This window comes from Mauremys reevesii, linkage group 1, assembly GCF_016161935.1.
Source record: "Mauremys reevesii isolate NIE-2019 linkage group 1, ASM1616193v1, whole genome shotgun sequence".
Classification (NCBI taxonomy): domain Eukaryota; kingdom Metazoa; phylum Chordata; order Testudines; family Geoemydidae; genus Mauremys; species Mauremys reevesii.
The window spans coordinates 161,249,873-161,275,470 of record NC_052623.1 but is presented as its reverse complement, the minus strand read 5'-3'; the positions used below and the strand labels follow the sequence as shown (position 1 = coordinate 161,275,470).

The following is a 25,598-nucleotide window of genomic DNA, read 5'->3' as shown; positions in this document are numbered from 1 at the left end:
AATGTTATTTTAATCCTAATCATACCAGCTAAAAATGGTCATGCTGTATATACAAAGCATATAGACTGAAATGTACCCTTTTGTGAGCAAAATTCCCACCCCACTATAAATAATATCAAATTTGCCAAAAGATTCCAACATGAGACAATAACTCAAAAGAAACAAGTGTAAGTTTATTGGACTCCAACATTTCTTAGTCAAAATCTAAGTAAAGAAAACACACAGTAGAAAAAGTCATACAAAGCAGCAATGGATTTACATTACATTAAAGGAAGAGTTATTCTAAACTATTATTTCTCAGTCCTAAAAAAGTAAAAACCTATTAATTAAAATCCAACACTGATGTAACTGAACCAATATACAATGGCTACATGATATTCAGGATTATAAAAACAGCTTTTATTTGTCTTAATTCTATAACACTTTAAAATGACATGTGATTTTATGTAACTTTAAATTGGAAAATATTACAGTTTGCATGTTTATGCTGGATTATTCCAACTTCCACAAAGCGTAGGAGACTTTTTCCAAACACTACGAGTGATCCCATTTTTCCTGTTGTTTTAAAAAGGGACACTGTCAAGGTTAGACTCTGAAGTTTTGGTTTTGTAACTATTCATAAGTTTTCAAATATTGTATTTTAAAGGGTATTTTAAATTCTCATACACTGGCAATATTTGTGCCAGTGTATGAGAACTACAAAAGGAAACTGATTTGTCTGTTTTAACGGTCTCAGAATAGCAAAATGCAACAGATCCACAAAGCTCAGATCCATATTTCAGACACACTGCCATAGTTTGAGGGTATCCCTATCTGGGATTTTCATGCCCAAACATCTTAAATGTTAACAACTGGGGTTTAAAAATTATATTAGCTTTATTAGTACCAAGTATTGTTAACACAGGTAAAGACGTTTACAGTATGTTTATCTCGATAGTATCCCTTTATGTACAATAGTTAGTACAATTTTTGTCACAAGTCATTTTAAACAAACAAGAATCAATAGGACTTCAAAACAAAACAAAATCCCAAATACTATCAGGCTGAGTTCAACACAAATTTTTTTTAACACTGATTCACTAATTACAACATTAAAAAAATCTATCTTGCTTTGATTTTCATCTAGAACTTCTGGTAAGAAAATGTAAACAGACAGTATAGGCACATGCCAGATATTTGCACCGTAACTGCTAGTGCTCAGGAGTTAGGGCCATATTCTATCCTTCCACTGATGTCAATAGAAGTTTTGGGCAAAATCTTAGGCCTTGTCTACACTTACTGGGGGTTCGACAGGTGGTGATCGATGCATCAGCAGTCGATTTAGTGTGTCTAGCGAAGACCTACTAAATCGACCGCCGATCACTCTCCCGTCAACTCCTGTACTCCACCTGAACGGGAAGCACAAGGGGAGTCAACAGGAGAGCTTTGTGTAGTGTGAACTCCGCGATAGGTAGATCTAAGTACGTCGACTTCAGCTATGTTATTCACGTAGCTGAAGTTGTGTAACTTAGATTGATCATCCCCCATAGTGTAGACAAGGCCTTAGAGTACAATACAGATCTGGAAGAAACCTGCACTTCCTATTTGGGCAAAAAGCCCTCATGGATGTCAATGGGAGCACTGCCTAAGGAGAGAATGCAGGAGCAGGTCCCGTACAGCTGTGTGTTTTGGTTCACTGGAGGGTTGTAAGGCTATAGTTGTGTTCTGAAATGAGACTGACACCTCAACTGCCATCTCTGAAGTTTAACTGTCTATTGTTTTCTTTAAAAAAGTTACAAAATTAGAGTAGCAATACCATTTCATGTCCTTTGTCTATTTTGGTAAAACTGCAGAATTACACACTGACTATATATGTAGCCTTTATTCAGAAGAATATTCACTTATAAAATTTTTGTTTCTACCATTAAAAGTCCACAACATGTAATTATTTCCATTGCTTACTTTGAGTGGTTGATTATGGCCCCAATTCAGCACAGCACTTAAGCATATGCTTAACGTTAATCATGTTTTAAGGCCCAATGACTGCAGTGGGACTTAAGCATGTGCTTAGCTGAATCAGTACCTACATGAACTAGCTTTACTTCACAGGCCCAATCCTGTTCCCACTAAAGTAAACAGGAATTGTCACTGACTTGAGTTGGAACAGGATGAGTCTCTGTCAAATTTTGTTGATGGAGGACAAAACAAATGAAGATAGAATTAAATTCTAAAGTATATATTAAAACATCTGCATGTTTCTGTCATGCCATACCAAAAAGAGCACAAAACCTCAAAGTTTAAGAGAAATCATACAAACTTTCTGCAATTGTTAAATAATCAGACAAAAAGCCAAGGCCTTTAGTATCCAATTCACACAGTTGCAAAACTAAACAAAATATGATGAAGACAGGTTTTTTGTATCAATAATTATCCTATTATTCTTGTTATGGCCAAACTAGACATTCTTAAAAAGACCTTTATTGTATAAACAAGCAACTAACAATTTCTTCCATAATTTAACTTTTCTAACATATATTAAAATTACATGAGTGGAAGCATATTTATTCCATATCCTCCAAAGTAAACACTTCTGTCTCAGGGCTTTTTAAGATACTGTATAAAAGCTAATAGAAAACCAGAATTGCTGTATAAATATCTCATATTTAAAACTTTATTTAGAGCGCCTGTATTCCTTTATTGGACAACAAACAGGAACTAATTTAAAAAAGCACAGAACATGCTCAAAATTAAAACAAACTTTTAAAAATAATCTAACAAATTTATAAAGGAAACTAGTTATATCCATTTTTTTCCTGATTTGTACAATATATATTACACTTGGGGGAAGAAAAAAAAATCAAGACTTCAAAATGTAGCACCAGGTTTTTATGTGTGTGCTATTTATAATCTTAGTACACCAAAAATGCATCAAAGAAGTGCTTCAGTTGAAAATTATGATTATTTGATAGCTGAACTGGTGATCATATTTTCCTCTTAGAAGGGTATACTCATTCTTAGAAGGCTAGGTACAGACTGTCAACAAACTAAAAAGGAAATATCATGCTGTTTTGTACGGGAATCAATGGTGAAAACTTAGGCACCAATTTTAATACCTTGCTTTCACATTTTGTCCACATAGATTTCTTCTCCTAAAAGACATTTAATGTAAACACAAAACAATTATTTAGCTGTGCTAAATATATTTAACATGGCTTTATTTCATTTTGCTTTTGTTTAATAAACACGGTTGAGTAATTATTATTTTATGCTGAAATTACTTCTTTTCATTAAATGGTTTAGTTTTGTTAGTTGGAATTAAAAAAAGAAGTCACATCTGGAAGCGTCACCTATAAATGATTACATAGGAACCTTGTTTCATAGAATCATAGGATTAGCAGGGACCTCAAGGGTCATCTAGTGCAGGGGTTCTCAAACTGGGGGTCGGGACCCCTCAGGGGGTCATGAGCTGTCAGCCTCCACCCCAAACTCTATTTTGCCTCCAGCATTTATAATGGTGTTAAATATATAAAAAAGTGTTTTTAATTTATAAAGGGGGAGAGGGGGTCGCACACAGAGGCTTGCTATGTGAAAGGGGTCACCAGTACAAAAGTTAGACTAGATCAGTGGTTCTCTAACTGTAGTTTCGATTGCAGTTTTCATCTAAAAATAGTTGCAGATTATTAGTGTAATTATGTTCTAACATAATTCATTTGGAATAAGGAAAAACACCTATAGGTAGGTGTTAGTGTGTTTAGTAGCAGTTTTAAATTTTTTTAATCCACAATGTTGTAGCAAAAGACTTTGTAGCTAATTATTGCAGTTTGCTGGTAGCTGAAAGTCTGAGGGTCATATTGTGCCATCTTCTTTTATGCTGAACTTCCCAATGAAAATAAAGTGCTATTTTAAAACAAACAAAACAAATGATGGCAAATATGGACTTTGATTAAGGTATCGAAGTATGCCTAACTAACCACCCACTGAAGTCAACAGGCCTACCCAGCACCTTAAAGTTAGGCACCCATGTTCAACCTTGCTGAATCAGGGCCATTGGTCCTGAATATTATCATTGTTGTCCATATCTTTGTATTTTGGGCCTCAGCCTACATTTCTTGTGACTTCTGTGGGAATTCTGGATGCTGAAGGAATGCAGTATCAGAACCTTACAGGATTAAGGGCTTGATCCTGCTCCCACTGCAGTCAGCAACCAAACTCTCATTGACTCCAGTGAAAGCAGGACTGGGCCCTAATTACACAGTACTGAATGCAATACTTTCTCTTTTCTTTTCCCATCTGAAGTTGGCTTGAATCCAAAATGGACTGTCAAGTATTTCATTCATTTACATTCTCACTGTTTATTCTAATCCATTCCACTCAATTAAATTTAAAATACCAACAGTAGAAAGATGGTTTTAACTCTGAGCTTCTAAACAAGAGAAGCACATTGTCAAAAGCAGGTGAAAAACTAATTCTGGATCCTTGCCATAGCTTCTGGCAAATATCTGATACTAATGATGCCAACCATTCCAATTGTGACTATTTTTAACCATTACCACCATGATTTTAAACAAACCCAAATAAACACTTCTAACGCAAAGGATCAGAAACAATAGAAAGTGTCAGAAAAGAAACAAATATTCTATACACCGTATTTACAAAATCCAATGATTGTAGTGTGGTGCTTTTTCCTCTGCTTTGAACTGGATATGTTTGTTTAATACAAAATTTAAATACATATTTTGTTCATTTATACAGGTGTCTATGTAAATATTTACATTTTTTTAAAAAACATATCTTTGTGCTAATGGCCACATTTACTGCCACACACAGGAGTTTATTTCACAACCCCTTCCTCCTACAAGCTTCTGCTATTGAAAGTATCATACATTCTAATGTACTCAGAATTACACACAACAGTACAAACCAGAGGAAACAAAATTGTGAATTGTTTGACATCCATTCAATGTTAGTTCATATGCATGAACAGTACTGTTGTTTGTATTATAAGTGCTGCTTTATTACAATGCTTGTAGTTACTGAAATACCTATAGTAAATTAGCCTTTGGGGCGTTATATAAAGCAGCATACATTTTTTCCAGAGTCTTCCATAGAAACTTCTATTTAAATGGCTGAAAGCAGGCTTGCTGCTACTTTAAATATAAAATCCAAGTATTAATATTGCTGATCTTAGATTCTATTGTATTTTGCACAAGTTCCATATAAGAACAAAACAATTCCACATTACCATAAAATAGCAAACATTCATTCCCAATAAATGTCAGGGTAACTCAAACTTGAGGTTTATTTGTTATTGCTAAAATATTACTAAAAATCTAGATTACGAAAGAAAAATATTCCATCCACTTCTTTCCTAACTTCAAGTGCAGGGCTAATATTTATAGGGAGCTCAGGTGTTCATTTATACTCAAAACAAGAAGTTGGTTACAGTATAACACTACTATAAACTCACAGTTAGAATCTACATTGTTGTTCCTTTTTTGTTTTTAATGTATATTTATATATATTGACACCACAGGATGAGGATCCATGCATACAATCAAGATGTGATCGGATTTCAATGTTAATGAATTATACTGTTACTATAAGATCCCAGACAACAGTACTTTAAATTATTCAAATTTCTATCTACTAACATCAAAGTTAGTTTACCTTAATCTTCAAATCCAAGCAGCATCATAAATCCATCTTTACTTTTTTGATGTTTCTTGTCCCCTTAGATTTCTAGTTTATATGGCATACTTCTGAAATATCCTGGAAATGGTCTCCATTTAACCAGCTTTTTAAACTACCTGTTGAAGATCTCTAGCTAATTGTGTGTCTGTTCATGGCTCCAAAGACTAAATGCAGTCTTGAATGTCCTGTGACAAAGTTTACACATATATTGTCTTTTGAATGTGATTGCTGAAAGTGGTGGGGCATGATAAAAGAGCGTGTCCGATTCTTGTGGAACAAATAATTTCTCAGTAGTAGTTGGGCTCTCAGACAAACCTGTCGGACTATCAGGCTCTAAGGGCTGGATTTTGGGTAGAGGTGGGGGTGGAGGCAGAGGTGGCGGTGATGGGGAGTTAGCTGGTGGACATATCTCAAGATCTTTATTCACTGACTCCTCTGCAGCCTGTGACATATGAGACTGGAAGTGGCTCCATAGACGGAAGTTGGTCCGGAAGGCCTTGTTGCACACATGACAAATAAATGGTTTTACAGAGCACAAAAGCTCCTGGTGACGCTCCAACTGCTTGTGTACAGTAAAAATTTTTCCACATTTTTCACAGGGCCACAAGCCAGTGACTTTATTAGAAACTACTTCCTTAGCTTCTCTGTTGGTTTCAGTGACCTCATCCTCTATATCGTCTGCAGGCTCTTCTTTGACGTGAATTTTAAACTGTTTGGAAACACTTAGATCTTCAGGGAGGCATGAAGAATCTTCAGAATCAAAATTAATTTGTTCTGAAGAATCACTGAATACTCCATCTTCCTTTGCAGTAACAAAATTGTTCATTTTATTAGATTCTGATTGAGAATGCAATCTTGAAGCATTCGTTATTTCACCATTGTGATCAAGAATAGGTAGAGAAAAATTCTCTGTTGGGGACATGGTATTTTGGTTGTGAACTTCAACTTGATGACGCCAAATACTAAAGGAGGATTTAAAAGTGCGCATACACTCAAGACATGTGAGCTTTTTATATTCACACTTGCTTTCATGTTCATGCTTCAGCTCTGGAGAAGAAAATCTAAGGCTGCAATAAGGACAGACTGTTGCATTTCTACAAAGTCGCTCATGATTTCCCTGTTCAATAAGAGAGGAGAGCTTAGCATTACAAAGACGGCACTGATAGACCTCTTTATTTTCAACTGGACTTGCAATATGAATGTGCTCTTTTTGCTTAGAAGCCTTATTTCCTCCAATTGGTTTTTCCCCTGGATGCATTTTTATGTGCTGTTTAAATTGGGAGAGAAAACGATAAGCTTTCCCACAGTAGGTACAAATGTAGGCTCCTTTGGATCTTGATCTTAAGTTCCTTTTGATGACTTGCTGTGCTTGTGAACTGGACTGTCCCTGAAAACCTTGTTTGCCACGTCGTAGTTTAACAATCAGTGCTTTCTTAATCTCTCTCTCTCTCACAATATCAATTAATTTTCTTTGGAATTTTTCATCCAAGACAGCATGTGAACTGGAAGCAGGTGAGGGGTTCTTCACAATTCCATGCTGTGTCTGGCAATGAGTCCATACTTTGAAGTTCGTATGAAATCTCTTGTGACATATATCACAAGCATATGGTTTCTCTGGATTATGATACATATTAACATGACGGTGAAGGCCTGCTGTAGATCTGAAAATCTTAAGGCAGTGCTTGCATTTAAACTTTTTGTTTGGTCTCACTTCTTCCAATTCAGTGTATTCATCTTTACTGACATCAGAATCTGGAAAGTCAGCATCAAGACGCGTAGGACTTGAACTTTCCTCAAAATTATCCTCTGACCCAGGAGAACCATGCTCATTCACTTTCAGTTTTTTAAATGGTAGCCTTCTATCTGCTTGAAACCTCCTTTTTGCTGGAAGTCTACTCATATCCCTATTATCATCCTCAGTTTTAAAAGGGAAGTCTTTACTGGCAGATGTTGAAGCATCTCCTACTGTAACTCTTATTATTTCAGAAGGCTCTGAAAGTGGGCTGCTAGGTTCAGTTTTTATTCGTACATCAGTTAGAGGAGAAGCTACCTCCCTATCAGTCGACTGAGAGGCACTAAAGGACCTAAGGCGGTGTGGGTGTATAACCTGTGTTTTGTCATCTAGGACAGCCTTTTCTGAAGACTCTTTCAAGGATGACTTTTGAGATGTAACATTAAATGTTTTTCCCTGTGAGTCACTAGTCACCAATGATGATCCATGTGAAGCTTTTAAATCAATAGAAGATGAATAAATAGGAACCTGACTATCCATGGACAATGACCTTCGAAGGAGACTTTTTACAAGTGGGCCACTCCGGTCAATACTTTGGTTTTCAGGACCAGATCCACTAGATGGAACCACTAGTCCTAATTTTGAGTAGTATAGCAAATTCCTATCTTCTCCTTGACCATTTCCTTTTCCCGTCTCTCGCAACAAAAATGTAGATTCTGATGAACCATGCAGAGATAAGATTGGAGGACGTGGTCTTTTTAATGATATCTCTGCAGCTTTTCCTCTTAGAAGCTGACCACTCACTCCTGGCTCATCACACAAAGTTTCTTTCTCAGCTAAAGGCTTTTGTGGCAATACTGCATTCCTCTTTACCAAGCCACTTCTACTTTGGTCATCCACAGTTCCAGAAGGTTCATGAAGTTTGGTGTAGCTCACAGGACTGTCTTTTAGCCACCTCCTGTCACTTAATGATAAACTGTGAAGTGGGTCAATTGGTTTTGTTACTTGTGGTCTATTGTTTGTTTTGATGGCAATGGAGTGTGAAGGCTTAGAGCTATGGCTTAAATCATGTGTTTGACTGACATTTTTAACTTGTGCTTCATTTCTGCTCTGACAAACAATGACACTTCTCTTCTGAGAACTGCTTTCATCATCTTCTTGAAACAATATTTTTTTAATGGGACATGCTGGAAAAGGAGCTTGAGGACTCTTAGAAACAATGTTGGTAAGAAAGGAAATTCCAAGGCTGTAGCCCAATTCTTGAACAGCCGCAAGACTGCTTTTCTCAACAAACAAAGACGAAGAGTAAATGTAGTTTAATACATTCTCAAAAGCATCTGGTTCACAGAAGTCAAGCTGAAACACTGATTGAGACTCATTCTCTTTATTTGTGAAGAGAGTCTGGAAGTATTCACTGCTGGCAGCCAGAACATTTTTATGAGCTCTAAATTTTTGGTCTCCCACTATAAGAATAACATCACATAGCTGTCCTTTTAGACGTTCCTCATTCAAAGCACTTAAGAGAGAAATGGCATGTGCTGGGTTTATGTAATGCAAGAGCCCCTCCATGATTTGGATTTATCTGAAAAACAAAAATAAAGATAGTTATGGTCTGTTTTATATACACTTCTAAAATATAACATGAACCTATACAACCAATTAGTTTCTGATTATAGCCCACATAGCTATTTTTTTTATTAACATTAAAGAATTGTAAGTTTTGGGGCTATGCCTGGGACTTAAAAGAACAAAGGCAATCTGTATCCATAACTCCAATAGATACACGGGCATGAAAAAAAGCTATTTGTGATTCTGCTTTTCCAATGCACCTTAAGTAGTCACTCTTCATTAAGATTATTATAGCTGACCAATAAAGGAAGCTATGTTCTCTTCCTGTAGCTAGCATATGCCTACTTCTCTTTATGCAGGAATACCCAGTAAGTTGACTGAGTGTGAAGGAAGCTTTTTCCAACCAATACTTCTGCAAAGACATATTAAAAAAATATTGCTAAAATCCTGAATCTGAGACCTACAATATGGGTTAATTTTTAAATGTAACTCATTTTTGAGGCCAAACAACATAGACAGTACCGTTAACTGAACAGACTAAAGTTTTTTGTTGCTATTTTTTTAAATGATGGAAAAAAACCTATACTGCTTAATTGTCTCTGATGAAGACTGGTGTAATTAACTCTCATATTTGCTTATATTTAAGGGAAAGGCAAAACGTATACATTAACAACTTTGGAAGTGTATTACTAAAAAAAAAAATTTACTTGTAATTGAGTGGCCAGGTATCCTGCCTTTCTGGGAATTTAACAGTTTTACAATGGAGTCCAAGTATTTTTTTTGTCACGACTTCAATATATAGTGTACCACCAACTAAACTCCCTCGTTTGACCCCAGCAACAGATGAAGTTGGTGCCCTTGTGCCTTTGAGCACGGTTCTAGAGTGGTTATTCCTCACTGTATTGTTGCATGCCATGAAGCTGTAGTGCTCAAATCCTCAGATGACACATATATGGATAGCATTAGCCTTTTTGAGACAGCATCACTCTGGAAGCTCATGTGGAGTTGCTTGCCCGCTATGATCCCTAGATCCTTTTGAGGGTCACTGGTTTCTGGGATACAATACCTCATTCTATAGGCATGACCTGTGTGGCACTCTGTTCCTCAAAGCAGCATCCGGGAACCCCCATATTCATCCTGTCATATAATTAAGATTAGTGCTGTCAAATGATCAAAAAGATTAATCTTGATTAATTGCAAGATTTAAAACTATGATTAATCATGATTAATTTTTTTATCACACTGTTAAATAATAATAGAATACCAATTTAAATTTATTATACATATTTTTGGATGTTTTTCCATATTTTCAAAATATATCCATTTCAATTACATGACTCAATAAAAAGTGTAGAGTGCTCACTTTATATTTTTTATTACAAATATTTGCACTGTAAAAAAATAATCTACAAGTGAAAGCATAAAGGGGCATATGAATATTTAGCATATCTGGCATATAAATACCTTGCCAACATTGGCTACAACAGTCCCATGCGAATGCCTCTTTTCACTTTTAGGTGACATCGTAAATAAGAAGCGAGCAGCATTATCTCCCATAGATGTAAACAAACTTGTTTGTCTTACCGAATGGCTGAACAAGAAGTAGGACTGAGTAGATTTGTAGGCTCTAAAGTTTTACATCATTTTGTTTGAGTGCAGTTATGTGAAAAAATAATTCTACATTTCTAAGTTGCACTTTCATAATAAAGAGATTCACCTCATACAAGTAGGGCAATTAAAAATACTGTTTTTTTTAAATCTCATAATCAGCAGCGGAGTTGTAAACAAAGAATTTACAATTCTGTAAGAGAAGCACCACACAATGGGGGATTGCTCAATCCTGTGACTCAGCAAAACCCACCAGGACGTGTCTGGGCTAGTGTTTTCCAAGCACATGGACTGAGGATATAAAATAAGGGACAGTGGCATCATGCTTTTGCCTTTCTCCTACTCCACCTACCCGGGAAGCAACAAGAACGCTGGGAAGACAAAGACTTGAACTGTGTAGACTGGTCCCAGGCTTAAAGGGGAAGCCTGTGTAGTAAGAACTGTCACTTAGCTACAACATCCAGTAGGATCAGAAAAATTGCTTGATCTAAATACTGCCTAGTTTAATGAGGTTTAAGATTTAGACTGTACGCTTAACTTATTTTTTTTTGGTAACTATCGCTGACTGTGTGCGCCTAACACTTATAATAATTTAAATTCTATCTTTCTGTAGTATATAAATTTGTTTTATATTTTACCTAAAACAGTGTGTTTTGGATGAAGTGCTTTGGAAATCTCAGCTCAGTTTACAAAGGCTAGCATATGTCCTCTCCACATCGAGGGAGCAGAGGACTGGGTAATAAACTTATACTGGCCAGGAGTCTGACCAGGGCAAGGGTGTATTCCAGGAGTCCAAGGCTGGGGGCTTGGGAGATTTGCTTGTGCCTTTCTCTGTGTGATTTGTGAGTAGCTCAGGGAGCATTCATGCAATCTAGCTGGGTGTGGGGCCCCACTAGAAACCACCTTGACTCAGTGGTGATTCGCCATAAAAGACTACTTTGAAATCTGTCACTTAGCCAGTTCTTAATCCATTTAACAGGTGCTTTATCAATATTGTACAGTGCTAATCTTTTAATCAGAATGTTGTGCAGTACTATGTAAAATGCTTTACACAAATCTAAGTATATTACATCTAGGCAGTTACTTTTATCAACCAAACTTGTAATCTCAAGCAATGAAATCAGGTTTGTTTGACAAGACCTATTTTCCGTAAAACCAGATTGACTAGCATTAACCATTATTCCTATCCTATAATTCTTAATCAATCAAATCCCCTTTGAAACTCAAAAGGTTCTACCTTGGCCTCAGCCAGGGCGTGAACCTACAGGTGTTCAGTGCACTGCAGGAAGTAGAACTGATCAGACTTATAGGTACTAGGTCAAACACACACCATAGTCTGCCTAATACCATGAACAAAACAGCAGAATTCCATTTCTTCAACTGAACTGAAACTATGTTCAGTACAGAGCTAGTGTCTGTGAAACTCTCTCCTTTAAATATTTCTAATATTAAGCCCATCGCTGAAATATCCAGGGGGCAAAATCAAGACTATTGACACAAGATCATGAAGACAGTAACAACTAATAAAAGATAATTTTGTTTCAATATTCCTGGATTGAAAAGGTCCTTAGCAAAAACTATGTATTCCTATATTTTCCAGTATTAACATGCCACAGAGATCCTTAAGCAAATCACAGTGTATTTGGTCTCAGGAAATCCTTGTGCAACAATGCATATTCAAGGGAAAGAATTGGCAAATATTAATCTAAAAATACATTGTACAGATTTGCTATCACTGTGCAAACTGCCCCAGGACACAGGGGCCTATCAGGTTACTTGTATTATAGTACAGTGTTTAATTACTAGATCACATATTACTTTTCCCACATGACCTCTGCCTGATCGAGTGCACAGGATGGATAGTGCTCACTAAAGGAACAATTATTCACTATTTTTATCTTCAGCATCCAATGTGTGGCCTCTGCTTTATTTACTGTACATCATCCAACACTACACTGAATACAAGATTATTAATTTTCTCATGTTTTTCCTGTGGTTCCGATCACCATAGTATGAGTGCTTCACGCTAATGAATTTATCTTCACAATACTCCTATGAGATGAAGTGGTAGTATTTTTTCCATCAGTAAAATGGTGGATGGAGGCACAGAGAAATTAAGACCAACATAGTCAAGCATCCACTAATTTTGATTGCCCAATTATAAACAACGAGGACCTAATCTTACAGAGTACTTAGCATTTTTGTAGCACTTTATATGTTTCAAAGCACAGCTCCCATTAGCTTAGGATACAGTTAGGAGTGCTCACCACTTCTGCAAGTCAGACCCCAAGTGTCACACACTGGACACCCAGAAAATGAGGAACACATAATTAATGGCCAACTATGAACATTTTGGTTTAAGTGGCTTGCCCAGCATCATATAGGACCTCTGTGGCAGAGGCAGGGATAGAATTCAGTTTTCCAGGGCAGCATTCAACTTCCTCAACCATGGGACCACCTTTCACTTTCTGCAGTTCCCTAGCTCATAAGAGCTGCCCTACTGGGTCAGAACAAAGGTCCATCTAGCCCAGTATCCTGTCTTCTGACAGTGGCCAGTGCCAGGTGCTTCACAGGGAATGAACAGAACAGGTAATCATCAAGTGATCCATCCCTTGTCGCTCATTCCCAGCTTCTGGCAAACAGAGGCTAGGAACACCATTCCTGCCCATCCTGGCTAACAGCCATTGATGGACCTATCCTTCATGAATTTATCTAGTTATTTTTTTAACCTTGTTATGGTCTTGGCCTTCACAACATCCTCTGGCAAGGACTGTGCGTTGTGTGAAGAAATACTTCCTTTTATTTGTTTTAAGCCTGCTGCCTATTAATTTCATTTGGTAACCCCTAGTTCTTGTGTTATGAGAAGTAGTAAACCACACTTCCTTATCTACTTTCTCCACACCAGTCATGATCTTATAGACCTGAATCGTATCTCCCCTTAGCTGTCTCTTTTCCAAGCTGAAAAGTCCCACTCTTATTAATCTTGCTTCATATGGAAACCGCTCCATACCCCTAATAATTTTTGTTGCCCTTTTCTGAACCTTTTCCAATTCCAATATATCTTTTTAGAGATGGGGCGGCCACATCTGCACACAGTACTCAAGATGTGGGTGCACCATTGATTTATATAGAGGCAACATGATATTTTGTCCTATTACCTATCCCTTTCTTAATTATTCCCAGCATTCTGTTCGCTTTTTTGACTGCTCTGCACATTGAGTGGATGTTTTCAGAGAACTATCCACAATGACTCCAAGATCTCTTTCTTGAGTGGTAACAGCTAATTTAGACCTCATCATTTTATATGTATAGTTGGGATTATGCTTTCCAATGTGTATTACTTTGCATTTATCAACATTAAATTTCATCTGCCATTTTGATGCCCAGTCACCCAATTTTGAGAAATCCTTTTGTAGCTCTTAGCAGTCTGCTTGGATCTCCACTATCTTTAGTAATTTTGTATCATCTGCAAATTTTGCCACCTCATTGTTTACCCCTTTTCCCAGATAATTTATGAATATGTTGAATAGGACTGGTCCCAGAACAGACCCCTGGGGGACACCACTATCTACCTCCTCTCCATTCTGAAAACTTACCATTTATACCTACCCTTTGTTTCCTATCCATGAGAGCACCTTCCCTCTTATCACGTGACAGCTTACTTTGCATTAAGAGCCTTTCGTGAGGGACCTTGTCAAAGGCTTTCTGAAAATCCAAGTTCACTATATCCATTGGATTCCCTTGGTCTACATGCTTGTTGACCCCCTCAAAGAATTCTAGTAGATTGGTGATGCATGATTTCCCTTTACTAAAACCTCATTCATAAGTCCCTTCGTTTTCAGTTTAAACGTATTTTTACCAAAAAAATCCTGGGTTTTACAAAAAGTATTATTGATTTTCCCTCCAATTTTCACCATACTTTTGTATCAAATATATAAAAAATAACTTGTTTTATTAGAAAAATAAAATACATTGCATGAGAAATATATTACAATAATACATTAGTCTGTGTGTATATGCAAAGCTGCCTGTTGAAGTATGGCTATGTATTAGTTTAGAAGATACAACAAATAGGTACACACACAAGCTCTGAAGTGCATGCACATCTTAACATACTGATGAATCTCATGCCCACCACATGCACATTTCAAGCTGTTAGCAGATAATGGTTTAAAGATCTGAAACACTAAAATGGGTAGAAAACGAAAATCTGTATCAGAATACGTTTCAGGGTACAAGGAAGTCCTCTAAAGTTTTTAAAAAAACAAAACCAGGAGAAAAAGATAAAGTTGATTGTATGCACTGCAAATGGTGTGGCTCAATTACTAAATGTAAATATTTATAGGCTAATAGTTTTAAGCCTACAACTGTAAACTGTTTAATCAAATGAAAAGTTTTATTTGGGGATTAGAGATGTACTGTTTTCTTAAACTCAGAAGTAGCATTGTGTTTTGAGTTCTGCAGCAACCACATTGAATTCCATTCATCAAAGCATTAATCTACCGAATAGTTTTCCCCTGTCCTTCCGTTCACCAAAATAAATCCCGATATTTACCCAGAAAAATTATTAATAGTTTTTTCCACCAATTTTCACCTGTTTTTGTTGTAGTAATAAACACGGATATATTCCCAGGAAAAGTTAAATACAATAAAAGAAATTGAAAATGAAGGCCCTCCTACTCATTCACTACATACCTTCCAACTTCTGCACTAACTGAGGCAGGGATCCTGGAGACAGCAGTTTCATTTCACTACAGAATTCTGATCAATTCCCTGAGCTCTGTCTATTCTATGCACTGAATGAGGTCCTTGTGGCCTCTGTTACCTTCAGGAGAGTGATATCAGCTTGGGTCATCTAGCAGAGATAGTGGCAGTTTTCATTTTGATTGCTGGGAATGCAAACAACAGTGCATGTGATCCCACCCCTATTGTGCTTTTCTGTTCCCTCATGGTTTCCCAGACATGCTGGCATAGGTGCTGAACTAAGGGTGTGGGGGGTGCTGCAGCACCCCCTGACTTGAAATGGTTTCCATTATATATAGGGTTTACTGTTTAGTTCGATGGCTCTCAGCCCACTATAAAAATTGTTCCAGCACCACTGCATGCCGGTGGTTTGGGTGGTAGGGGTAGGCATTGAGCTTAGAAACTACAAACCTCAGGCCACGGCTAGCAGCAGCATAATGAGGGAGGGGGAGTTTGGGAAATTTGCTTGTGCACTCTTGCCGCCACAACTCCCCCCACCACGCTGCCTTTGCCCAGGTTTGCAATTTGGGAAGGTCAACAGTGGTTCCCAATCAACGTCCATGTTACAAAGGGCAGGGGGCCAATGCCACTTGTGCTCCTGCTGTGAGCTGCCCACCCAATGGGCGCCAGGCAACTGTCTGCACATGTCCCCGGGCCATACTCATTATGCCTGATACAGCAAGCCAGTTCAATGAATACCTTGTATCAATGAAAATGTTCTGCCTTGTACTTCAGTGGAATAAGGGGAGTTATTTTTAAGTATCAGCTGTGCACTAGACCCTGATTACGGACTGACAATTATTGCTTTGTGCTTTCATGTCTTACAGCTGAAAGTGTGGCCTTTAGCTCATCCTCCACACCAGTGGAGAGGCTGTCTCAGATTAGAAGAAGACAACATGTGATGACGTGTTTAATGAGATTATGAACACCTCTGGGATGGCTGACACTGAGCAGGAGGATTTCTCTATCTGAAAAACTGGACATGGACATTGCGAGCAGGAGAGCAGCTCAGGAGCACGCGCATGGCATGGCACGCAGCAGGAGATGCTGGGGATTCTGAAGGACATGTTGAGGCATCTGGTAGACCTTCACGAGAAACACCTTGAGGTTAGACTCCCTCTACAGCCCCTGCAAAACACCATTCCTGCATCACCATATTCTCACCTCCCCCTCATGTTCCAGGAGGTGAGGGAGAAAATACTATATCTCTTCCACTCCACACCAGTGGAGGGTACTAGGAATAAAAGGTACACATACAATTATCTTTGACAGGCAAGGCCACTGTATTTAAAAGAAAAGATCACAGTGTTTTTCCTGTCCAAATATTATTCCAATGACTGTCCCGGGTTACATTATTTTCCTGATCTTTCACTTCCAATATGTTTATGCAATAAAACTACAGGTCCTGAGAATGAAATAATCTTTATTACTTCATCCCATGGAGAAAGGAGAGGTACAGGGAAACTACAGAAACAGAGGGCATTTGCCAGAGACAGAAACTCAGCAGGCACAGCAAGGTTCACAGTAAGGGAAGGCATAACTCAAGAAGCAGCACACATTACCGGGGGTCATTACTAAATCGCGTTTTCAAAGCCTCCCTGAGACACAGTGCTCCACGATGTGCTCCTCTTATTGCCCTTGTATCTTGCTGCTCAAAATTAGCAGACAGACTATCTGCCTCCATGCCCTACTCCTGGGGAAACTTCTACCTCTTTGCCTCACAGATTTTATGGAGCACACAGCAGATAGCTACAACCAGGGGATATTGCTTTCACTGAAGTCTAACCTAGTAAACAAACTGCACCAGCGACCCTTTAAACGGCCAAAGGCACATTCAACCACCATTCTGCACCTGCTCTGCACCTATTGTTGAACTGTTCCTTGCTGCTGTCCAGGTGTCCGGTGCACAGCTTTTTGAGCCAAGGGAGCAAGGGGTAGGTTGCATCCTCATTTTCACTTTATCCTTCACATTCTTAATTTGCAAACAAAAAGACAGACGAGTTAAGATTGTAAGTGTGCTTTAAGGCAGTGGCTCTTAACCCTTCCAGACTACTGTTCCCTTTTAGGAGACTGATTTGACTTGCGTACCCCAACGTTTCACCTCATTTAAAAACTACATGCTTACAAAATCAGACATAAAAATAAAGAAGTGTCACAGCACACTATTACTGAAAATTGCTTACTTTCTAATTTTTACCATATAATTATAAAATAAATATATTGGAATATAAATATTGTACTTACATTTCAGTGTATAGTATATATGGAGCAGTATAAAACAAGTCATTGGCTGTATCAAATTTTAGTTTGTACTGACTTTGCTAGTGCTTTTTATGTAGCCTGTTGTAAAACTAGTCGAATATCTAGATGAACTGATGTACCGCCTGGAAGATCTCTGCGTACCCCTGGTTGAGAACCACTGTTTTAAGGAAGTCCAGATAATACACTAGTCGATATTAAATTTAATCTCCCCCCACCTTACAAAAAGTCTATTTCTTTAAAAAGCATAACCACACAAAGGGGCTCAGCTTGTTTCCCACTGCCTTGTGATCCTTCTACAATTACTCTCACCCCAACTGATTTACACCACCCACACACATTTAATTGTTCTCCTTAAAAATTAAAGAGGTAAAAAATAACACATTACTAGGAGATTATTAGTATTGGACTAGTTGAATAAAAATTAGATTTTATAATATTCTGGGAGAAAGGAGATAGCACTTATCTCCTCTATAATATAGCACTGATATTCCAAAGACAGGTTCCCACTACAGGGTTATCATCATATAGGATCCTTTTCTTCCAGAAAGCCTTTCAGGTTGTCCTTTAAATTCTTCAGAGCCAAGTACATGCATGAAATGGACATTTTTACAGCTGGCTGCTTCTGTTTCCATCTGGTAAGTACCTGTTATTCCCCCGCCCCAAATTTTTCCCTTTTTATTGCTGGGTGAGTGATAAATCATTACATCCTTTCAGCCTACTGCTCATACCAGACTTCTGAACCTCTACATTTCTCTTTCTACCTACATCATCTAATCCATGAGAGAAGTAACAAGTCACTTTATATTTATAAACATAACAGTTTTAAATCTCTTTCTGTATATGTACAAAGCAGCACTCTACAAGTGTGATTCAGATTAGAACCCCCAGGTAGTTTTGGGAGGGAATAAACCAGATCCTGACATATTAAGCCAGACACAACTCGGTGCAGAGCACTTTTCCACCTCAGCTTAATGAATAGCAAATCAGAATTGGGGCTTTCAGCAGCATTTTTTTAAAGAAAAAAAAAAAAGGCAAGCAACAGAGACTTCAAGGTGACATGTAAAAGATATTTAAAATATTGAGCTTTTAACTTTTTTTGCTTCTTTAGTGATGTAAGAGCAGTTTGCTGGGTTCCAAAGGAAACTCCATTCAGCTGTCCTGAGTCAGAGGCAAAATAGTGTTAGCTGTGACAGATGATATGGATGGTAATGGGAAGATAGCTGGTGGTTTGATGCTGGAGTAAATTGGGAGAACCTAATCCTTATGACAAGTATATGAGAGACTTTCCCCTCCACTTCCAAATAAAAGTTAATTTTGAACAAGCTCCTTTGCCTATTGTCTAAACAAGTGTTCTTTTCCATATGAGTGGGAAAAAACATGTATTGGCTCATAACACTTGTAGTTCTGCATTAAAATAGTGACTATAATCAAATATCATGTTTCAGGCAGGCATCTGCAGAGGCCTCCCCCCCACACAATTGGCTTGATGAATTTTATTAAAATCTCCTCCTCCTTCTGATGCAACTTAAATTGGTCATAGCTGGAGATGGGACACTGGCCAGGGTAGACCAGTGCCCTGAGGTCATATAGAAAATGCCTGGCTGGCGTGTCTTTCTAGATGCCTGACTGGTGTGTCTTGCGTACACACCCAGGATCATGCAGATCCCAGATTTGGTTCAGGAAGGAATTTTCCACCAGCTCAGTTTGACAGGGACCTCAAGGGGTTTTCACTTTCCATTGTAGCATGGGGCACAGTTCACCTGCTGGGATCATTTGGGCATATCTCATTTCATGATTTCCCTGCCACTGGTGGCACCTGGGTCTCTCCTGTTTTCTGCCTGTGGCTCATAGTTTAATTAGACCAAACATTTCATCCTTGGGAAACTAAAGTCTTTGGGTTTCACATAGGGGGATTTGGGTGCAATTTAGTGGCCTGTGATATACAAGTCAGATTAGATGATCTGATGGTCCCTTCAATTCTATGGAGATTTACCGTATATACTCGTTCATAAGCTGAATTTTTTTAGTAAAAAAGGGAAGCACCAGAGAAGGGAGTCGGCTTATGAATGGGTATAGAGAGGCAGAGGTGGGACCCAGCCCCTCCCCCCAACAGAGGGAGCAAGGAGAGGCAGCACTGCCAGAAGGGAAAAGGCGGGGCCAGAGTCTCTCTGCTTCTAGCCACACTGCTCTCCCCCCAGCCTCCAAAGCAGCTGCAGCTCCGGGGCTGGCAGGTTGCAGCCGTGCCGCTCGGCCCCGCCTCCCAGGGCAGGCTGTGGCCGCGCCACCCAGCCCGCCAGAGCATGCTGTGTCCATGCCACCTGGTCCAGCCTGCTGGAACATGCTGCGGCTGCACCACCCGGTCTGGCTCGCCAGCCAGGTCAGAGACATCCTCCCCTGGCCCTCCCCAAATAAGGTGGGAAGGGAAGGGATGGGGAAGAGTGTGGGGGTCCCGGGCTAGGGGTGGGGTCATGTGGAGGGTGGTCACAGGGGTTATTCCCCTGACTCCCAGCTTCTCCCCCCTAGTTGATGTCCCGGCCTGTAGGGTAAGCAGCTGGTGCACTGGGACACTTTGTTTACTTAGGTTTACCTCCGTGCCTGCAGACGCTCGAGGTAAACAAACCATCTCGGCCCACCAGCGGCTTATCCTGATGGCCCAGGAGCCAAAGTTTGCTGACCCCTGAATTATAAGGTCAGCTTGTGAATGGGTTATAAAAATTTTCCATTTTTACTTATCCATCTTGGAGGGGGTGGGGGTGGGAGGTCGGCTTAAAACAACCTGGCTTATGATTGAGTATATACGGTGAATTATCTTAAATCATCCAAAATGAGGGATTTCTTCATCCATTCCAGATGAGTAAAATTTGGTAGGTGATATTAATCACAATATTATGAAAAAGAAGAAAAAACATGGGAGAGTGGAGCAGGTGCCTAACATAAAAACAAACTTTTGTTTCGTTTCTTGTTCCTTGAATGATTCAGTTTATGAGATGTACATGATCTGCTCCAGAATGACATGACACACAAAGCTTCATTTAGTGAAGACATTCAAAAATACATTTCCCTTCTTTCAACTATGAATAATAAAAAAAAAGACCTGCTGTCCCAAATTTCATAATAATTGGGAAGAGGGGGAAAAACGACTGCTTTATGGAGACTGGTCTTACACTGACAGAGAGCCATTAGGGAGAGGGTTGAGGAGGAGATCTCCTTTGAACTGAGGATGGATTTAAAGCAGAGTATGTTACACCCTTCTCCATCTGTGATGAAGGATTTTGCTGTGTTTTTAGAGAATTAGTTTTCTGAGATCCTCAGATGGAAGGTGCAAGTACTATTCTTTTTTATGAAACAATTCACTCATTTAGAAGGTGATAGCCTTCTGAATGAGCCTTCACTCACAGTTAATAATGGTACTTTGCAGATATGGAAAGTCAACAGTTTTTATTTGTGTATTTCAAAACTGAAGAATATTATAAACAGTCACTATTAGCAACTACTATTGTTAAGATTTCAAAACTTCAGTGATAATAAATGTGACTCATAATTATTAATTGCTCATAACTTTGTGAAAAACGCTCCCTTTGGACTGAAATTTTTCATGCTTGCCGTCTACTGAAAGGTGTTTAATTTAACACAAATTATGGCCACTGTTAGGAAGGTGACCAAAAAACCCTAATTTATTTTATATTCTGATCATCAGTAATTTCCAGCTCCATGGAAATAGCTCATAACTAACTGAACTCAGAAAGCTCACACTTGGCATCAAGTAGTTTTCAGTGATGTGTAGTGTCTTCAATAGGTTAAAAACATTTTAGTTTTCTCTACAATGTTAAGTCAGTCTTGTGTGTGTGCGCACACACACACACACACACACACACAAAGATTGCCTGTGCAACCTTAATTTGAACCCCTTATGTTTATGCATTCTGAGATATTCTTTAATTACATGATTACATACTATTTTTCCCCACAGGACCCTTTGCCTGTGTAACAAGCCTGACTTGTGGGGTATGGAGACAGAATCTGCAGAAGTCCTCTAGCTTGTGTGTACAAAAGGGCCAAAGCAGATATAGGGAGTGGCTGACTCTATGGCAGTCAGAGTGGGAGGCCTCCAGAGATCTTGGCCCTGACTAACCAAATTGAAGGATGACTGTGGCCACTACTGGCGGAAACCATGAGGGAATGGCCACAGGATAACACAAACTCTGCAGGAGGCTGATGGCAGTTTTTTGGAGTCAGACAGCAGGTGGGTGAGCAGCCCCTTCTCTTTGATCTGAAGCTTGTTCCTGGACTTATCCAGAGGTGCCAGACAGCTGTAAATAATAAAAGCTAATTTGTTCTTCATCCTATAAGTGATCCCCCCTTATGCCTGATTTCTCCTACTTCAGTTCCAGACATTGAATCCAGAACGTCCCTTGGTCCACTCCACCACCCAGAATCCCTAACTTTATCCTGGGGATGAGGGGAGTAAAACTCGTTTCCCCCACGCTTCACCACTTCTGCTCTATCCCTTCCAGTTTGTCCCTGGCCCTATCCTAGCCTCTCATCCCAGGCCAATTTTCCTTACCCAGCCAGTCTGTCTCCACTCCATAGGCTTTTTTCATCCCTGGTCCACTCTCCTTGGCCAGCCAGTCCCAGTTCCCCCCAGATCTGTCCTCTTTCTCCCATCTCAGCCTCCATTCACTGTCCCCCTCACCATACCTGTCCCCAGACTCATTCTTCTCGTTCAGCTTCAGTATCCTTATCCCCACTCACCTTCCTGGTTCCTTGTCCCAATCTTTGTCCAGCCAGTCCCAGTTGTCTTCCCAGACCTTGAATTCTCATCAGATTGGTCTATCCCTCCTATCTCCATACTCCAACCCACTGGTTCCCAGTCTTATTCCCCAGCCATTACCAGTCTCCTCCACATCCCAACTCTCAGTCCCAGTTTACCTTTCCCCACTTGCCACCCTTCAGTCCCAGGTCTTCCCCAACCCAGCATAAGCAACGGCTGACAAGAAGGGGAATGGGACACATCCACCCTGATTGAATCATTGACCCCCCACTTGGTAAGGCAACTCCCATCTTTTCTTGTGCTGTATATTTATGCCTGCCTACTGTAATTTTCACTCCATACATCTGAAGAAGTGGGTCATAGCCCATGAAAGCTAATGCTCTAATAAATTTGTTAGTTTTTAAGGTGCCACAAGACTCCTTGTTATTACTCCTTTCATATGACATCCAATTTCAGATCTGTTCTCCCCATGGCAGAGAAGAGAACTGAACCTGTCTCCCCCGCTTCACGGAGCAACTAGTTTTGGAATTTACAATGGGTGAGGCAAATTTTGATTTAGTCCTAAATGACACACAGGGTCTGGTAATAGTGACCATAATGTAATTAAATTTAACATCCCTGTGTGTGGGGGAGAGGGATACCAAAGAAGTCCACCACAGTAGCATTTATCTTCAAAAAGGGGAACTACACAAAAATTAAGAGAAAGTTAAACAAAGTAAAAGGAATAAATGCTCAGTTTTCACAGTGGAGAGAGGTAAATAGCGGGGTCCCCCAAGGATCTGTATTGGGATCAGTGCTATTCATAAATGACCTGGAAAAAGGGGTAAACAGTGAGGTAGCACAGTTTGCAGACAATACAAAATTTCTCAATATAGTCCAAAGCAGACCGTGAAGAATGACAAAACTGGGTGAGAGGGCAAGAAAATGGCAAAAGAAATTCAATCTTGATAAGTGCAAAGCAATGCACCTTTGGCAACATAATCCCAACTATACATACAAAATGATGGAGTCTAAATTACTTGTTACCAGTCAAGAAAGAGATCTTGAAGTCATTGTGGATAGTTCTCTGAAAAACATCTGTTCAATGTGCACCAGCAAACAAAAAAGCTAACAGAATGTTAGGAACCATTAAGAATGGGATAGATAAGACGACAAAAAAAAAATCACAAAACTATGGTACAACCACACCTTGAATATTGTGTGCAGTTCTGGTTGTCCCATCTCTAAAAAGATAAATTAAAATTGGACAAGGTACAGAGAAGAACAGCAAAAATGATTAGGAGTATGGAACAGCTTCGATATGAGGAGTGATTAAAAAGATTGGGACTGTTTTGCTTGTAAAGGAGATGATTAAGAAGGGATATGATAGAGGTCTATAAAATCATGAATGGTGTGGATGAAGTGAATAAACAAAGTGTTATTTACCTGGTCACATAACACAAGAACCAGGGATCACCCAATGAAATTAATAGGAAGCAGGTTTAAAACAAACAAATGGAAGTACTGCTTCTCACAATGCACAGTCAACCTGTGGAACTAATTGTTAGGGGATGTTGTGAAGCCAAAAGTATAACTGGGTTCAAAAAAGACTTAGTAAAATTCACAGTGGACAGGTCCATCAATGGCTATTACCCAAGATGATCAGGGATGCAACCCTACACTCTGGATGTCCCTAAGCCTCTGACTGCCAGATGCTGGGACTAGACGACAGGGACTGGATCACTTGATAATTACCCTGTTCTGTTCATTCTTTCTGAAGCATCTGGCATCGGCAACTGTTAGAAGGCAGGACACTGAGCTAAATGGACTATTGGTATGACTCACTAGGTGGCCATTCTTATGTTCTCATTCCAGATGAGTAGCCTAAAAGCTGGGCTAAAGGTTATAAGAAGGGCATCGGTACCAAAACCATCACCATCTACTCCTCTTCCTGGCATTTTGTGAATCCTTATAAAAATACCCAAAACAAAAAGTTCCAGGTCAAACATGTTGCATTTGACTCAAAACACATTTTTTTCAATATGCTGAAATTTTTCACAATTTTCAGATTCAGTTCAACCCAAATTGAAATTCTTCCCCCAATTTTTCAGAAATGCCAGCAAACTGGAAAAAATACTCAGTTATCCATCCAGCTCTGGTGTGCATGACTATTCTACGAGGCTAGCATAATCGGCAGTTACTTTTAATTTTTTACATTAGCATAGCACTTCTGTGAGACACAGCAGGGAGAATGTACCATATACAAATATGGTCTCTCTTTCTTCGTGGTTCAGATGAGAGAAACACGAATGTGAGCGGTAGCTGCTATATGTGCATGCACACCACACTGTCACGGCAGTCCAGCGCCCTCTGCATTCGCTGCAGAGAAGCCAACGCAGCAGTGACAGCCCAGGGTACCAGGCAAACAGGTGGTAACTGGGCCCCCACGCCAGGCACGGATGCCCCCGTAACCAGCAGCACCTGCACCCGCGGCCTGCCTGCACCAGTACCTCTCCCCTCCCAGCCTTGCTGGAGCTCCCTGCTTGGGCTGGGGTGAGCAGGGGAGGCACGAGCACTCAGACAACCTACAGTGACATCACTACACTCCATAGTTCCCCTCCCCACGCAGGGACACGCTTACCCTATTGCGCATGCTCACAGCAACTCCCTCCCGCTTGCCGCCCCCTCCCCGCACGGGCACCACTATCCCGCCTGCGCAGTGAGCTCGCGCCTCAGGCCAAAAGGCCATATTTTGGCTAATACGCGCGCGCAGCTAAGCAAGCTCGAGGTTCTTTTAGGGGCACTACGCACGCGCAAAAAAAAAGGGAACGCGAAGCCAACTATGGGCAACAGACATGCGCACTAGAGCCTTCGATGAGTCTATGTGGCGGATGCGTGCACGCGCAATGGGCAGGCTTAGTCCGTTTCGGGAGTGGAGCATACGCGATGAAGGGATGGGCTAGTTTTGTAAGTGGCGCAGGCGCACTAAAGAGTTTGGGGACCGCAGCCCCGCTCGGTGGGGGAAAAAAAAAACACCTCAGAGTTACGTCAGGAAAAGACGCCTTTGTGCACGGGGAGACCCGCGCGGCGCGGGCAGCTCCCAAAACGGGCACGAGACGCGGCCGTTACTCACCCTTTCCGCCGTTAGCAGCACCCCACCCTGCTGCCCCCCTGGGCGCCTCCCTTCACGATTCGTCCGCGCGCGCTGCTGCCACCGCCGTGATTCCATCCATCTTGAATTTGACGTCATCCCACACCAGGGAT

At 39.9% G+C, this 25,598-nt stretch overlaps 2 protein-coding genes across 8 annotated transcripts in view; one reads left to right on the top strand and one right to left on the bottom strand.

The window, feature by feature from the left end:
- Window positions 1–187: 187 nt before the first annotated feature.
- Window positions 188–25,587, bottom strand: ZBTB21 (zinc finger and BTB domain containing 21). Of its 3 annotated transcripts, none has more exons than XR_005597636.1 (3): window positions 25,468–25,587; window positions 5,647–8,984; window positions 188–3,128 (listed from the first exon to the last, which is right to left on the bottom strand). XR_005597636.1 is itself a non-coding variant. In XM_039534981.1 (3 exons), exon 3 carries the CDS (start codon window positions 8,969–8,971, stop codon window positions 5,804–5,806), a length of 3,168 nt encoding a protein of 1,055 aa, XP_039390915.1. In that variant the 5' UTR covers window positions 8,972–8,984; window positions 10,038–10,108; window positions 25,468–25,576; the 3' UTR covers window positions 3,537–5,803. The 3 variants fall into 3 exon arrangements, 2 of the variants coding, with proteins under 2 accessions (XP_039390915.1, XP_039390908.1); XM_039534981.1 differs by lacking the exon at window positions 188–3,128 and adding an exon at window positions 10,038–10,108 and having other exon boundaries at window positions 3,537–8,984; window positions 25,468–25,576; XM_039534974.1 differs by lacking the exon at window positions 188–3,128 and having other exon boundaries at window positions 3,537–8,984.
- UMODL1 (uromodulin like 1) overlaps window positions 24,999–25,598 on the top strand; it is a 110,255-nt gene continuing 109,655 nt past the window's right edge. For 4 of the 5 annotated variants that reach the window (XR_005597620.1, XM_039534956.1, XM_039534944.1 and 1 more), the window contains exon 1: window positions 24,999–25,301. The gene's annotated coding sequence lies outside the window, so the exon portion shown is untranslated. The remainder of the gene's footprint in view (window positions 25,302–25,598) is intronic. The other variant, XR_005597624.1, reaches the window with a different exon arrangement.